Below are 15,584 nucleotides of genomic sequence, written 5' to 3' on the forward strand. Positions count from 1 at the left end.
GACTCACGATGAAGATCCAGCGCCAGCCAGAGAGATTGGAAACACCATCGAGCTGCATGAGTCCATACGCAAGGATGCCACCAAAACCTGAGGCCATACTTCCGATCAGGTAGAACAAGGCATTGCGCTTTTGGAGGTCAAAGCGAGGATACCACGTACTAAGGAGGTACACACAGCCAGGGTAAACTGTGATCGTGTCGAAGGATCCATGTCAGCAAAGGAAAAGCTTAGGCAATAAACCAGCAAATTGAGCAGGAGAGGACCGTAACTTACAGCCTGCTTCAAGTGCACCAAGAATGACTCGCAAGACGCACATGACTTCCCAGCTCGGAACAAACCCGAAACCCTATCTCAGGTCAGCATATTTACCCATTTGCAGATAGGTTTTCTGCCTCACAATCATGACGGCACCCCAGGCAAGGACAATGAATGCGAGAAAATTACGTGGGCCCATGGTGCGGATGAATACCACTGCAGGAGCCTGAAAGATGGTATAGGAGATGAAGAAGACGAGGGAAACAATGGTATATCCATTGTTGGACTCGTTCATGTTCAGACTCTTTTGCATTCTGCAGAAATGTCAGCAATGATATGACCACGGTGGTGCATGCATACCCAGCAACTGAAGCCGCACCTAGGTTGGTCCGATCGAGAAGACTGATGCAATAGAGGCAGCCCAGCGTGACTGCAAGACGCAGGTCGATTCTCCGGACGATTCTCTTTTGCTCAGCAGGGCTGAAGCGGGAGATACGGTCCTGGTTCGAAATGCCTTTCATGGCGATCTCGACCTGGTCGTTGGACACATGGTCGGTGCCTTTTTCATCTATCGAATGCGATGCCATGTCGATTGTATGCTGCAAAGTGCCCTTGGTCTGGGGACCAGAAACTGCAGTTTGGGTTGAGCAAGGGTGACCGGGTTCGACATCTGGGGATTGTGGGAGAATGTATATAGATCATGAAAATGGGGTATCCACAGGAAGCCAAGATTGAGGTGGACTGAGGGTCTATTTACAAATTACCACCGGCAAAATAAGACAGGCATCCTTTCGGCGTCGATGCGATGCCACACTGGCCAATATTTCATCTTGGCATTGCGATGAAGCCCCGTTCCACCGGACGTCCACCGGACAGACATACACTTCCGTCCTCCGAGTTCCTATACTCGCCCTCATTCTCGAGCGGACCAACCGGAGACCCCAACTATGGAGTCCCCGCAATGTACTTTGCGACATGATACTGGGCAAACCCTCTGACGATGACCCTTGTCGGCCGGTAGTTGGTTCTTTTCATCAGGAAGCAGACTGAGTAGAATCATACCATGGCTTCTAATGTGACCCGCATCCCAGTCTCGTGGCACCGTACTCCACGGCCTACTCCTCTCAAAATTCTTCCGAGACGCTTCCCTCGTCGACAATCAGCTACTTTAGGAAGCTCGTTGTTTTTCAAGGCACCCATGGAAAGCGAGACCATGAATGGAGTTTCCCCGGTGCAGCTACTGCACCCCGCCTCGCTGCCACCATGTTTGCAAAGTTCACAGACGGGTTATATGTAGCATGTCTGCAAGCATAACCTGTATGGTGCCCACTTCAACTCTTCCACTTTCTTGTCCGACATCGCCTCGTCCACCTTCCAGAGCGTTTCTGAACCTCCGACAATGAGAAGCACGGTTCTCTGGGCTACCCTGCTTTTTGCTGGCAGTGCTAGCTGTGCGCCTGCTTCAGGTCTCCCCGTAGTAGATCTCGGGTACGAGCTACATCAAGCAACATTCAATGTCAGTAGAGTGCGGCGAGCGACCGCGATATAGAATCCATTCATTAATTATGATATTCAGGATTCTGGCCAATACTATAACTTTTCCAATGTCCGATACGCAGCACCTCCAGTTGGAAAGCTTCGATTCTCTGCGCCCGTCGCGCCTAGCACCAACGGCCCCAAGGTTTTCAACAATGGTTCCAGAGCTGTAGCCTGTTTTCAGGCTATACCAGCTTGGACAGTCTATTCTGCAAGTTGGATTGCTAATGGCACTGCCGCTTTCAATATCTCTGCTGGATATCAGGTTCCTCCCCTACCACTACCGCCACCCGTCCAACCTACCGCCAGCGAGGATTGCTTATTCCTCGATGTTATGGTACCAAAAGCTGTCTTTGATACAGCAGGCAAAGGACCCGGAGTGCCGGTGTAAGTGAATACCATAGTTGTGAAGTGCTCGACTATGTTGACCGATAGAACAGAATGGTATGGATCCACGGAGGTGGATATACGCTTGGGTCAAAAACACTCTACAGTCCTTCTGCAGCAGGTCTGATCAGAGCCAGTCAGGCCCAAGGCGGACCCGGCATAATCTGGGTTGCTATGAACTATCGACTTGGAAGTTTTGTATGCTCAGGTGCCTTGCTCCTTGACTGCCTATGCTGATATCTCCGGCTAGGGATTTCTCTCCGGACCAACATTTGAAAACTCTACCGGAACTGCAAATGCAGGCCTTTTCGACCAGCGTCTCGCCCTTGAATGGGTGCAGCAAAACATTGCCAAGTTTGGTGGCAACCCAGACCAAGTCACTGTTATAGGAGAATCGGCCGGCGGTGGCAGCACAATGCACCAAATCACTGCATTTGGCGGATCCAGAGGCAAGGTACCTTTCCGTCGAGCCATAGTGCAGAGTCCTGGTTTCCAGATGACGCCCAGCAAGAAGCTACAAGAATCCATCTACCAGTCCTTTTTGACCGCTGCAGGGATCACCACACTGGAAGAAGCACGCAATCTCACGACAGCTGAACTTCAGCTCGCAAACTACAACCTCGTTGGGAATTCCAAACCTTATGGCTCCTTCACCTTTAACCCTGTCGTGGACGGGATCTTTGCGCCCGCGCTACCTGGCCAGCTTCTTCTGCAAGGACGTTTCGATAAAACACTAGAGGTCATGGCCGGTCATAATCTGCAGGACGGCCTTGGATTCATGGATCCATTTGCCCAGAACGAGACTGCGTTCGAAGCCGACCTGCGTGTTTACTTTCCCACCATCTCGGATGCTGTCGTCAATTACATTTCGGAGGTACTGTATCCTCCCAAATTCGACGGTTCTGTCGGTTACACGACGCCCACCGGACGGAACGATTTATTGGTTACGGAGGCCTTCTTCTCGTGCAGTACAAACTATTTGGCGCGAGCATATAACAACAAAGTTTTTAATTATATGTTCACTGTTCCACCGAGCCTTCATGGGGATGACGTTCCCTATACATACTTCAATGGGCCAAATCCTCTGGTTAAGAATGATACCCTGGCGATCATTATGCAGAAGTATTTTACAACCTTTGCGATGAAGGGCAATCCAAACGCACCTGGGCTTCCCCCTTTTCTGTCATATGGTCCGCATGCGACGGTTCAGAATTTGAATCTGACCTTTATAAATCAGACGGTTGACAATGCTGCAAATAGGAGGTGTCTGTGGTGGCAGAAGGGATTATATGCTTGATCCTATTAGTCGATTGTGATGATGGTAGGACCTGAACTGTCTAATATGCACATTGTTCGAAAATCGAAAACAGATCTCGCAGTAGTGTCTCCAATCAAAGACATACTGACATCTATCCAAAAGCCTCTGGTAGTGAATATTGTATTGTGTCTCTCTTTACAGCATACTTTGTCCTGAGAAGGTAGTAATGCGAAACACGATCATATTGACAAGATGATATTGAATAATGACATAACCTAGATCGGTACCTACAGGGCGTTCTATATACGTCGTACGGAATATGTCACGCCCCTTTACGCGTTTCTCTCACGCGTCTCAATTGAATAACCCCATGATGTCATTGAATTGGGTTATCTTATCTTAGTCTCTTGGCGTTCTAATGATGCTCCTTCACCCATGCTGTAGGCGAGTGCCTGGTCAATACAGAGTTTCGAACTTGTCTCACAAGACTTGGATATGATGCCTGCGCATCCCATGATTGCATGTGTTACCATTTTGTCTACTCTCCTGTAAGCTAGGGGGACTTTAGAATGGAATTTCCCAGTGGGAGTCAATAGATGCCTCATACACAAGAGCATTCTCATCTTACTACGACTCGTTGCACACAGCGATGGCTTCCTCGCAAGACCCAACACGCCCGGTGATTTTTACCTTCTGGCTACTGCTCCTCGCCACGATCTTGTTGCTTTATGCCTGTCTCGGGAATCCTGCCCTTGTGCATTTGATACCAAACAACGCTCGAGCTGAACGAGGACAGTATGTGCCTTCAGAGGGGGAATATCTATTGGGCGTTGGGAAGGCGGATATCACGGGGTAAGAGAGTCAAGACTATGCCTCAATCATCGCTAATCACCCTAGACCGGTCGTCGAGATCAACATGATGGGCTATGCGGATACAGATCAGTCGGGAACTGGTCTCCGACAGCGACTCTACTGCAGAGCTTTCATTGTCGGGAGCTCGACGAACAACTCCTCTCGAATTGCCTACCTCGTCCTTGATACACAGTCCGGAGATACAGCTGTTCGCCACGGCATTCTGAACGAACTCAAAAAGTTGGGACCAGAGTATGAAGTATACAACAAGGACAGCCTGGCTGTCACAGGTACACACAGCCATAGTGGACCCGGAGCCTGGTTGAACTACCTTTTGCCTCAAATAACGAGCAAAGGATTCGACAAGAGCAGCTACAACGCCATCGTCACGGGTTCAGTATTGGCCATCGAGCGTGCTCACAGAAACCTCGTGCCAGGTCACTTGAGCTTAGGACAGATCAGACTAGAGCATGCCAACATCAACCGGAGCCCTTATGCCTACCTGCAAAACCCAAAGAACGAAAGGGCTGGGTATACCGATGACGTTGACAAGAACATGACTCTGTTGAAATTCGAGAGAGCATCGGATGGTCAAGCAATGGGTGTCTTGTCTTGGTTTCCTGTGCATGGCACGTCCCTCTATCAGAATAACACGCTCATCACTGGCGATAACAAGGGAGTAGCAGCATACCTCTTTGAACAATACATGCAAGAAATGAACCCATCATTCGTGGCAGGGTTCTCGCAAGCAAATGTTGGCGATACCTCCCCAAACACTCTTGGCGCATTTTGCGAGGATACCGGTCTATCATGTTCTTTTAATGACAGCACATGTGGTGGCCGAACCCAGCCCTGTCACGGACGTGGTCCAATGTTTCGAAGCATAGACCAGGGCACTAAATCCTGCTTCGAAATCGGAAGTCGACAAATGTTGGCTGCGAAAGACATTCTAGCTAGTGCCAATCTAGAACGAATTCCAGAATCTACGGTCTCATTCTTCCACACCTACGCCAATTTTTCCTCCTTCGCCTTTACTTCTCCGTACAACCAGTCTCGTCGATTGAAGACATGCTCTGCTGCGCTAGGCTACGGCTTTGCTGGTGGTACGACGGACGGTCCTGGCGCCTTTGACTTCTCTCAAGGTACAAATGATAGCGATGGCTCACCGTCACTCAAGAACCCTCTTTGGAAGCTGGCACGGGGCTTCATCCACGAGCCGACAGATGAGCAGATCGCATGCCAGAAGCCCAAGCCCATTCTACTTGATGTAGGTGCAGCCGATGACCCGTACCCCTGGACACCCAACATAGTCGACATCCAATTGCTTCGCGTAGGCCCACTCATTGTCATTGTGTCTCCTGGCGAGGCAACAACGATGTCTGGACGACGCTGGCGGACTGCATTAACAAAAGCCGCTCCATCAGTCCTAGGCATCGATGATCCTCAAGTTGTAATTGGTGGTCCCGCCAATACTTATGCACATTACATCGCAACTGAAGAAGAGTACAGTGTTCAACGGTATGAGGGTGCTAGCACGCTTTACGGCCCGCACACGCTTGAAGCCTACATCAACCTAACTCTTACCTACCTCCCGTATCTCGGTTCTCAGGACGAGACATCACACCTTCGCCGCTTGCCAGCAGGTCCCAGCCCACCTATTAATGTCAATGTCTCTCTGTCATTCATCACGCCGGTGATTGTTGACAATTCAGGCCTTCTCCGTCGGTTTGGAGCCACTCTTTCCTCCCCTGATCCAGCAAAGCAACATACACCTGGTTCGATAGTCAGCGCAACCTTCGTGGGAGCCAATCCGCGCAATAATTTCCGGCTAGAAGGCACATTTGCTGCGGTGGAGAGATTCGACTCGGACAACGGCAAATGGGTTCAGGTGCGCTCCGATCGAGACTGGTATCTCGCGTACAAGTGGAAAAGACTCAGTACTGCCTTGGGGACCAGTGAAGTGACCCTGGAATGGGAGATCGAGCCAGGTACACGGTCTGGTATGTATCGCTTCAGGTATTATGGTGACGCCAAGGCTTTGGGCGGCCAAATCTCTGCGATCGAGGGTACAAGTGGTGTGTTCAATGTCGCCGGCGACAACAACAAGAATGACGCAGCATTTTGGGGGGAACTGGTACGCACATGAGGTTGGCGCAAGTGAACCAAGTGTTTTCAAATCAGCGAGTGATGCATTATGTGGGGTTATGGGGGAGGGTTTTCCAAGGCGCATATGTATTCTCCCATGATGATACCCTAGCAATGAGAAAGGTGGTGCTGGACATCTCGGGCAACGAAGAATGGTAACAACACGAGTAGAACCAAATGCTTACAAAGTGTATGAACAAATGATTCCTCGAAGGGTGTTGTTTAACAGTGGCCATAGGTAGATCTATGAGTGAAAGTGTTTCTAAATTTTTGCTGTGTCAAATCTATCGCGGCCCTTTCCGGGGTGAGCATGTGCTCGAGCTGTGTAGTGTCGCCGTTAACACAAGTATAAGGTAGGTACCACACCAAAGTAGTATCGGACATCTATGTTCTTTGGGGGGAGGCGGGATTGTAGTACCTGATGACATGGCGCAATCCCAAAAAAAGAAAGATAACCAACCATACATGGATGGGAGGATTCGTGTGTAGTGATTCTCTTTTTGTTGTCCTTTTTCCGTTCCATCAGCTGCGCGACTCTTGTTCTCAAATGATAATACCCGTAACGTCTCGGGTCTTTTTTTCATTCACGATGAGATCCATCTTCTCTCATATCATGCCATAGCTTTGTGGGGCAAATGTCTCAACGACTTTCTGACATTAATGACGCCATGTTTTCTGGCCAAATGTCTCACAAACGACCCCTTGTACGCCGTTCCAGGATGGTGGTCGCAGAGGAGACAGACCCATCGCTTCTCTGCCCCCTCTTCGCCAATGTACTTGCCAAACAGGATACAGTCGTCGTCATCCATGATGGTATCGATGTGGTTGTTGAAATCGTTGTCACCCTCGTGATCGTGATCGTGATCAACAGTACTATTGTAGTTGTGGTTGTTCTCATCGCCTGCCATCTCCCCGGGACCGTCTCGGTTTTCTTCTTGGTCGATCTCCTCTTCCTCGTCGTCACTTCGTCGAAGGATAAAACCAATCCTTCTCCTCATGGAGTCATTTTCGATATCTGCATTCATGATTACCATCTCCTGAATCCTGGCATCCACCACGTTCAACCTTTCCAGGTGGTGGATCCAAATCAAGGCGCACTGTTCGGTCGAGCCCGTGACGACATCCTTCAACAGACGACATCGATCTCGTTGCTCGTCACTAAACGCCCACCGCATCGAATCGTCCGAGGCGGCGTCTAGGCGCGCAATCAACTCGCCGTCAAAGTCGGTTCGACGAGCGTCGGACAGGACTCGGTCCCCGTCGCTTTCATCCAGAAAAAGAGACACCGCCAGTTCATAAGCCCTCCTGGCACGGTGGGTTCGTAGTGCCGGGGGAGTGTGGGTGGTGGGGGTGGTATTGTACCCCCGGATGTATTCGCAGAGGGTGTCACTCAGCGCAGCGTCACGGGTGCGGATGATGTGTCGGGTAGTCGAGGGTGGCATTTTTTGTCTTTTCCAGTTCCCCTTCAATCAGAGTCGAAGTCTGGTGCATTGGCTTGGTACGTTGAGTTATGGTATCGTGAAAGTTAGAAAGAGGATTGTGTCATTTTGAGAAGGGAAAGTCAGATTGTGTCGTGTTGGTTCAGGCCGTTCGAGCGCCATGAGGAAACCATGGTCGATTGGGAACAAACCAGGTGTTTGTATGAGACAGTGAGGCTGTCCAAAGGTTTCCCAAACATAGGATCGACCGAGAACAGACACCAAACGAGGAAGTGAGTGTCTGCGAGGTTGACTTGTCAGGGATGTGCATATGGCAGACAGATCGCCAGGGTTGGTCGTCGGTCAAACGAGTCTGAAGCCTGGACATGGAACGCCTGCAGTGACGGGCACCGCATCTTGCACACCCGGGGACTTGAGAGAATCGTGAGAATCAAGACTTCTTCCATCGAACCTTTCCGACCCACTGAGCCCATTTCTGGACATCCTCCCTCTCGCAGATCTTGTCGACAGTGTACCAATCCTTTGCCAGTCCCTCGTTGGAGGCCATCCTGTGGACGAAACTGTGGCAAGCACGACAAAGCCAGGCGACGCTGTTCAGCCGGTGCTCGTCGTGCCAACCTCTCTTCAACACCTTTGCGTGTACCTGCTTCGGGATGAGATGGTGGTAGGTCATCGGCACCCAGTCCCTCTCGCAAATCTCACAAGCGTCCGTCCTCGTGTCGACCCATTTCGGAGGTGGGGTCGTCACAGCGCCGACGTAGGCTGCCATCACAGGAGCGAGAAAAGACTGGAGGTCAGACCTCGGTGGTTCAACGAGCCCATACGCCGTCAGGCTGTCGGTGACGTCTCCGGGGATGTGGCTCGATACCTCCTCGTACACGGAGAGCGTCAGGGGAAGTGACCATTTCTCCGCCAGGTCCGGGCTCTCTTGAAGAGCACGATAGGACAACCTCTGCAGCTCCTCTGGCAGGTTGATGAATATTTCACCGGCCAGGTAGTCTGAGAACTCGGCGAGTTCGGACGGGTCAGCTTCTGCAGGGGTCTGTGAAGGAGTGGTGGCCGTCTTCTTTCCAACTGGTTGTCGCTTGGTCGTCGTTTTGCGGGAACTTCCTATTGATTTTTCCACCACCGCCGAGAAGAGACAGTCTCTGAACGTGTCGAAATTGGCGTTGTCTGCTTGGATCATTGAAGGCGTGATTACTATATGAGTGAACCCTCTGACAAGGTTGGTACATGAAGCACTTGAAATGGAGATATCAACTTTCAAACACAATGTACCTACCACCTGGTTGCTCTGCAAGACCTTCCTTGAAATGATTGTAAACGACACCCTAGATTTCTCCAACGTCAACATCTACGTCACGTGTAGTCTTGATGTCCAGCGTGGTGGTAGCAAGGCTGCATCAGAAGTCGCGAGGCTGAGGTTTACGGGGAGACGACCTGAGTAGTATGGGTGTTCTGTTCCGGAGCTCGCCACGCCAGCCAACGGAGAATCGTTTTGACAAAGATGTGAGTGGACTTGTGTGAATTGTTCTGATGACGGAATCATCTCGGTGTCTGAGGATCCACTGTCGAGGGCTGAGGCATGTTGTCCATCGAGGCTCTAATCTCTATCTGTATATGCATCTTTCCAGATCAAGTAGCAGATAACGAGTACGCTTGACGACAGCCAGTCGTAAGGGGTGTAGACCTGTATCTCCTGGGGCAAGCTTCACAAAAAGCAATGCTGCTTTTGTCACGCTCGTAATCTTGTAGCAATTTCGGCGTAACATCGTAGACCTATTTGGAGTCGCATACTTCCCCGCCGCAGGTCTTCCCGAAACTTGGCCGGGGGTCTCATATTCACCCAGACTTGTCCGGAGTATATGTTGGGCGGTCTGTATCCGGTTGAAAGGGCATCAATTCTTGAACAGGTCGATACAGAAAAGGACAGCCATGGGCAAAATCATTGTGGCTTTCGACCTCTACGGCACGCTGCTGTCAGCCGAAAGCATTGCAAAAGAGCTGTCGTCACACTTTGGGCAAGAAAAGGCTACGTCCATTGCTACGGTATGGAGGAAATACCAGCTTGAATATACTTGGAGGTTGAACAGCATGAGTAAGTCAAACTTGAAACAATATAATCATGAGGATATCTGATCGCTGACTTTGTATGAAGACAAGTATGACGACTTCTCCAAGGTGACTCGCAACTCGCTGCTTCATGCCTTGGCTGAACATGGTCTTCGGCTCGAGGACCCAGCTCTAGATAAATTGATGCTGGCCTATGACTCCTTGTCCACCTTTCCAGACGTCAATCCAGCCTTGAAGCGGCTCAAGGATAACTCCAATGTGGAATGCGTCGTGTTCTCTAATGGGACCAATGCAATGGTAACAAACTCAGTCCACGGTTCCGAGGATCTTAATTCTTCGATCTTCAAGGGTATCATCTCGATTGACGACGTGAAAAAATATAAACCAGCCCCAGAGGCCTATTTCCACCTTGCTGAAAAGATGGGCAAAAAGAACGAGATGGACAAGATGTGGCTCGTCTCTGGCAACCCGTTCGATGTTACTGGATCTCGAACAGTAGGTATGCAAGCAGCGTGGGTTGATCGAGCAGGAAACGGCTGGCAGGATAGGCTTGGAATCGGGCCAACAGTAATTGTGAAGAGTTTGGAAGAGGTTGCTGATGCGGTCGAGAAACATGCCAAAAGCATGGCATAGCATTATAATATCTTGATTGGCTACGCTGGGTCGTCGTGATACTCTGCCCCGTGTGGCGAGGCGATGGCTTCTCGACCTCTGCGAGCCTTTTCCATTTTCGCTGCCCACAAAGCACTCCCCGCTGCCGAAGTGAGCAGAAAAAACATGCTCAGAACAGGGATCAGCTGAAGAGCTAGTGCAACAGTTCCAAACCAAGTGTACTTTAACTGCCTCTTTCTTACATAGTCCGTACGATCTTTTTTGGACAGTCCCAGCAGTTTGAAATACCTCCAGTGGTGGAAAGGGCCAGCTCTATAGCCGGTGAGGAACAAGAAGAGAGGCACACCGACAAATGGTATGAAATTGAGAGGGAGGAGAATAACGAATTCGAGGATCTGGCGAAGGCTAAAGGGGCTGTAGATCGATGAGGTGGTGGGGTTTCCGAGCATCTGCACCGAGTTTTGGCCATCCTGGTGGAGGAGTCGAGCTTCACTGACAAGATCCTCCAGCCCTTGGTCAATAAGTACAGCATCGAAGATGTCAACAAGTGTTTCATCGACGAAAAAAGCCTCAAAGAGCAAAGCGACAATCGCAGAGCCCTCTCCTAGCACCAGGAAGGTGGCGTTCAGCCATGCGCCTGGGCCGTGAAAGATGGCCAGGAACGCCACCTGTGGCAAGAAAGTCCAAACGAAGAGGTTGACATAGATGAATGCAGAAAGTAGTATGATAGGAACCAGTCGAGCCTTGAAGAGCGGGTAGAGGTAAGGATGTCTGAGGAAATAGTAAATGCCCTACGGAGAACTTGTGGTAAGTCTAACAGGCCAGTTTCTCGATATGGATATCTTGAATCAATCCCACCTTGAAGGGGTATAACCAGGTAGCATCCAGCCAGGCGATCATCTTTACACAAGAGCGCCCTGTTGTCCGTTAGATCATGCGTAGGAAGTCATGGCGGTTGGGATTGTACAATGCAGGCTGCACTCAAGCCTCTACAACGACCACAATGCCTTGTGACGCAGCCTTGCATGAGAGGTGGGAAGGTCTGCCGAGGCCACACCGATTCATTATTCAGCCTCGCTGCAATTTCTTACCACTTTTTCCTTCTTTTCTCTACAAAACTGAATTTCCTCTGTATTCACTCTGCCAATGCCGCTGCCCTTGGGTGGTTCAAATGATTGCTGGAGGGGAAAGCAGAGGATAGAGGAATAATCATTAGTTGCCAACTTACCCCGGGACCTTTCATTGAGCTACTCTTCTATGATTGCTTGATTATGGAGGTTTCGGAAATATTTCTGGCTGCACAGATCGAAGACAGCACCCAAGCCGCACTCTTGGATACTACTCCCACAGCACTTGACAAGGCCTATACACCTTGTGTTGTAGCTTGTGACTCCTAAACGTGCATCATCTTGTGGCTTGTTTGGGTAGCTGCATAGGAATCAACCTAGCTCCAAGTGGTCAGACCAGTTCTACGGAGTAAATCAGGGTAGTAAAAGTCGCCGTCTAAGCGAAGGCGGTTGAATTCTTTCTACCTAGTTAATTGTTAGTGGTGTGTTGCTGGCTGTATCTGCTGAATAGCGACACCTGTATTTTGCCGCCTGCGCCTTTTTTTCCACTGCAATCTGTCGCCTCTCAAGACAATCTCAGATTGTGAATTAATATCCCGTATGTGTTTGTGAACGACATTCACTCTTTTGATCTCCTACTGGTTTCACAGAGTCTGAAAGGTGAGGGCGCGGTACCTTCAGATATTGAAAAACACCAGCCACTAGACTTTTCACGCGACTTGACTCGACACCGACTCGGCTTGCCCGCCTCTTTCTCTCCACCTCCGCCTTTTCTCGTTTTCCCCGATATTTACCACCTGCGTCTCCCACTTCATAGGCATGTGCCGATGTTCACCCGTCCGTTTCGGTTGTCGCAGACGAAGTCATTGAGATAGAAAAGCTCTGTCATGTCGTCGATCTCGCCCACGGGGGCGTATGCACCCTCGCAGGGCCAGGACCCCAACAACGCGTACAAATATGAAGACCCTACTGCCTACCAACTACAGACACACTTTTCCAACCAATTCGAGGTCGCTTTACCCGTGGACCGCGCAGACCACGAGCAGTTAGGTCAAGAACCTCCGAGATCCGGAGGCAAGTCGTCAGAGCCAAAAGTCCGTCTGCGGAAGGCTTGCGATAGCTGTAGTGTGCGAAAAGTCAAGGTATGAACGCATTTCCCATGAGTTCAACTTCAACTGCTCACGATTCAATCCAGTGCGACGAGTCTGGACCTCCATGCAAATCATGCGCTGCCCTTGACATTCCCTGCACCTTTGACCGTCCCAGTCGTCGCCGTGGACCACCCAACAGGCATGCGGAAGCCATCAAGAGACAAAAACTTGAGGGAGGAATTTACGAGGGTTCAAGAGGCTCTCCTACTCATGATGCGGCCTACAGTCTAGCGGCACTCTCTGCACCCAGTCTTCTCGCGGCTGAATCGATATGCGATCTTCCTACATTGAAGGTCCTCATCGATGACTACTTTCTCTACATACATCCTCTGATACCTCTCCCACACGAACCGACCTTCCGGAGATCTTTCGAGGCCCGAGAAGATCGAACCAACCATACCTTCCTGGCTCTCATCGCTGCTATGGTAGAATGCCTGGTGGCGTCATTTCCACGCAGACCACGCCAATTATTCACCGCAGAAGCAGCGAGGTCGCAGTTTCCAAACGCTGGCGCTCTTATTGATCGATGCCACCAGGTTTTCGTCGAGGCCCGGGGGTTGGGCTACATGGACCGGCCAATGGGTCTTTATGATGCGATTGCAAGCTATTTGACCGGACTTGCGGCGGGTTACGTTCTTGATCTACCACGCTTGCGCCTGTATCTGGGAGAGTGCACTCTCGTCACACGGGAGCTCGGGTTTCATCGTCCTGAATTCTACCGGCCACCAGCCACTCCTGGCGGCTCGTACCCACCTGCCGATGCACAGAGACCTCAAATCGTGGACTATGTTTATCAGGAATCTGGACGTCGACTCTTCTGGCTACTCTTCGTGGGTGCCATGTCAGCCCGCCAGCTGGATGAAGCCGAAGGCGACCTGCTCATCCCACCGGTTTCTCATGCAGAGATGCTGCCTCCACTTCCAATCGAGGTAGACGATGAATACATCACGGAAGCCCAAATATTCCCCCAACCTAGAGGTGTTGTGTCAGAAATGATTGGCTTCAATCTGAATGTTAAGGTCTTCAGAGCTTTCCACTTTCTGGCTGCACTAGAAATGGCCTTTGGGGCGAATACTGTTTATGACTGGGATCGGCAACGCCAGATTATTCGACGTGCTCTTCAGACCGTCAAGGAAGCGACCCGAGATGCACCGAAGGAGTTGCAACTGAACCCATCCAATGGCTTTGGAGAGTGGCCCCCTACTCAGGCCGACATATCTGCCTATTCCCAATTATTCAACGACCGTGAGGGTGTCGAGACCGATCCTTCACTCGAGACTGCAAGTGCCCGAGGGTCATTTTCGGCTCCACCAACGAAACGAGTAATTCAGTTTGAGATTCAGAAAGCCAACATTTACGCTACCCAGCTCTCGTCAAGATCGTATCTGGTCGAGCGGTTCTGGAATCTCTACGAAATCGTCGACCGTGACAAGATCAGCTTTCCGTCTGACAAGTCTATTGCCAGTTCCTCGCCAACTGCCGGTGTAGTCATGACCGGAATGGAGCACGGTTACCGCCAAGTCGCTGGAAGAACACCCAGCGACAACTTGATGGATGCCGGCGAACAAATGATGGCAGTTGAACGGGAAGATATTGTAAGAGATATGGCTTTACTCCTCAAGAGCATCAACCAAGTCAATATGGAGCCAAATGGCATGAGCTTTGTAAGTCCCGAAAATCGAGCTTTAGCCCCGTTTTTACTAACATCAGGTCCAGTGCAATAAGATCCGGACGGTCGCTTCCACCTTGCTCGAAACGAAGCGTGCTCGCATGAGCTCAATGCCGACATTAGACTCCGAAAGCGTCAACAGTTATCTCCACGACTTTCTTGAGATCCTCTCCAAACTCGAAAGACTGGGTCCGTCGCGATACCGAGGTGTGGCTGACAACACCACTGGAAACCTGCTGCGAACGCCAGAGGAGATCGAAGAGGAAGAGTTGGTGCATTGGGCAAGTCTGAAGGATCGACAGGAACAATTTGTTCGAGCAAGCGGTGTGAGTTCCTGGTAGGGGAAACCTGATGGTTTCAAGATAGATGGCGACTATTCTTGACCGTGACTCGGATGGAACAGCCAGCTGGCTTTCATGTATGACTGCAGCGATATCCTCACAGCCTAAGCAGGCACTAAATTGGATACATGTGCTCGTTCTATGGCTTCAAGACGCCATTCAGCATTCCATGTATGGCACCATTTTTGTTTGTGACAGCGAATGCGTTTCGAAATCACTTCGACACCATTGAAATGATTACCACCACATCAAAACAAACGGCCTTTGAAGGCAGGCACAAAGTGGCTGGCGGGTTTGACTGCAGTTTTCTTGAATATCGACCATTTCTTATTGGTTTGAAGTCTTGATCGATCTTCCCTTTACAAAGACCTTGACAATGTTTTGGTCATCTCCTGTCATTCAAAAACTTTTCAAAAATTATAGCCGTTCTCCTCGATGATTGTGCTTTGCCCATCCTTTGACCAAGTGGTGATCTCCAGAGGCATCAAAGTCCTTGCCGGGTCTCGAACGTCCAGAATCTTATCTGCAAGAACAACACAATTTCGCGTCCCCCGTAGGGTGGTCAAGTAGAAGCGCACTCCTTGAGTGTCGGGCTTTGTTCTCTTTGCCGTCTGTTCTTATCGGCTGGCTTCAAGGGTAATACTGCTACTGAACCACCCTCCGGAGTTCTGTCCACAACCCTGACCTTTATGCCCATGTCGATATGGTGTTTCATCGCGCGCGGAGCCCCATTTCCGGGGCTTCCTGTGGTTGTTGCCTTACCCTGACAATGCGCCCGCCCGACATCGTTGGTTCTGAT

The 15,584-nt window shown here is 50.4% G+C and overlaps 6 protein-coding genes across 6 annotated transcripts; 3 read left to right on the forward strand and 3 right to left on the reverse strand.

Annotated features, from left to right (window-relative positions):
• The first annotated feature begins 3,910 nt into the window (after nucleotides 1–3,910).
• Nucleotides 3,911–6,682, forward strand: PV06_04909 (uncharacterized protein). The gene is made up of 2 exons (XM_016405859.1): nucleotides 3,911–4,288; nucleotides 4,334–6,682. Exons 1-2 carry the CDS (start codon nucleotides 4,086–4,088, stop codon nucleotides 6,432–6,434), a joined length of 2,304 nt encoding a protein of 767 aa, XP_016264065.1. The 5' UTR covers nucleotides 3,911–4,085; the 3' UTR covers nucleotides 6,435–6,682.
• Nucleotides 6,683–6,763: 81 nt separating this feature from the next.
• PV06_04910 (uncharacterized protein) lies at nucleotides 6,764–7,875 on the reverse strand (the record flags this gene model as incomplete). The annotated part of the gene is made up of 1 exon (XM_016405860.1): nucleotides 6,764–7,875. The coding sequence occupies one exon, from the start codon at nucleotides 7,873–7,875 to the stop codon at nucleotides 7,045–7,047; it is 831 nt and encodes a 276-aa protein (XP_016264066.1). The 3' UTR covers nucleotides 6,764–7,044.
• A 427-nt stretch (nucleotides 7,876–8,302) lies between these two features.
• On the reverse strand, nucleotides 8,303–9,058 carry PV06_04911 (uncharacterized protein; the record flags this gene model as incomplete). The annotated part of the gene is made up of 1 exon (XM_016405861.1): nucleotides 8,303–9,058. The coding sequence occupies one exon, from the start codon at nucleotides 9,056–9,058 to the stop codon at nucleotides 8,303–8,305; it is 756 nt and encodes a 251-aa protein (XP_016264067.1).
• A 737-nt stretch (nucleotides 9,059–9,795) lies between these two features.
• Nucleotides 9,796–10,620, forward strand: PV06_04912 (haloacid dehalogenase, type II). The gene is made up of 2 exons (XM_016405862.1): nucleotides 9,796–9,970; nucleotides 10,031–10,620. The coding sequence occupies exons 1-2, from the start codon at nucleotides 9,808–9,810 to the stop codon at nucleotides 10,576–10,578; spliced, it is 711 nt and encodes a 236-aa protein (XP_016264068.1). The 5' UTR covers nucleotides 9,796–9,807; the 3' UTR covers nucleotides 10,579–10,620.
• On the reverse strand, nucleotides 10,000–11,507 carry PV06_04913 (uncharacterized protein). The gene is made up of 2 exons (XM_016405863.1): nucleotides 11,416–11,507; nucleotides 10,000–11,348 (listed from the first exon to the last, which is right to left on the reverse strand). The coding sequence occupies exons 1-2, from the start codon at nucleotides 11,455–11,457 to the stop codon at nucleotides 10,599–10,601; spliced, it is 792 nt and encodes a 263-aa protein (XP_016264069.1). The 5' UTR covers nucleotides 11,458–11,507; the 3' UTR covers nucleotides 10,000–10,598.
• A 619-nt stretch (nucleotides 11,508–12,126) lies between these two features.
• On the forward strand, nucleotides 12,127–15,180 carry PV06_04914 (uncharacterized protein). Its single transcript, XM_016405864.1, has 3 exons — nucleotides 12,127–12,766; nucleotides 12,820–14,439; nucleotides 14,492–15,180. Exons 1-3 carry the CDS (start codon nucleotides 12,512–12,514, stop codon nucleotides 14,783–14,785), a joined length of 2,169 nt encoding a protein of 722 aa, XP_016264070.1. The 5' UTR covers nucleotides 12,127–12,511; the 3' UTR covers nucleotides 14,786–15,180.
• Nucleotides 15,181–15,584: the final 404 nt, after the last annotated feature.

This window comes from Exophiala oligosperma (assembly GCF_000835515.1).
Source record: "Exophiala oligosperma strain CBS 72588 unplaced genomic scaffold supercont1.4, whole genome shotgun sequence".
Taxonomy (NCBI): domain Eukaryota; kingdom Fungi; phylum Ascomycota; class Eurotiomycetes; order Chaetothyriales; family Herpotrichiellaceae; genus Exophiala; species Exophiala oligosperma.

Excerpts from the sequence above, each read along its gene's own strand:
- PV06_04909 (XM_016405859.1), top strand. The coding sequence starts at position 4,086 with ATGGCTTCCTCGCAAGACCCAACACGCCCGGTGATTTTTACCTTCTGG. Across the intron at positions 4,289-4,333 it reads GGGAAGGCGGATATCACGGG|ACCGGTCGTCGAGATCAACA; the intron begins GTAAGAGAGTCA and ends TAATCACCCTAG.
- PV06_04912 (XM_016405862.1), top strand. The coding sequence starts at position 9,808 with ATGGGCAAAATCATTGTGGCTTTCGACCTCTACGGCACGCTGCTGTCA. Across the intron at positions 9,971-10,030 it reads TTGGAGGTTGAACAGCATGA|ACAAGTATGACGACTTCTCC; the intron begins GTAAGTCAAACT and ends CTTTGTATGAAG.
- PV06_04913 (XM_016405863.1), bottom strand. The coding sequence starts at position 11,457 with ATGATCGCCTGGCTGGATGCTACCTGGTTATACCCCTTCAAG. Across the intron at positions 11,349-11,415 it reads CCTGGTTATACCCCTTCAAG|GGCATTTACTATTTCCTCAG; the intron begins GTGGGATTGATT and ends AGTTCTCCGTAG.
- PV06_04914 (XM_016405864.1), top strand. The coding sequence starts at position 12,512 with ATGTCGTCGATCTCGCCCACGGGGGCGTATGCACCCTCGCAGGGCCAG. Across the intron at positions 12,767-12,819 it reads GTAGTGTGCGAAAAGTCAAG|TGCGACGAGTCTGGACCTCC; the intron begins GTATGAACGCAT and ends GATTCAATCCAG. Across the intron at positions 14,440-14,491 it reads AGCCAAATGGCATGAGCTTT|TGCAATAAGATCCGGACGGT; the intron begins GTAAGTCCCGAA and ends CATCAGGTCCAG.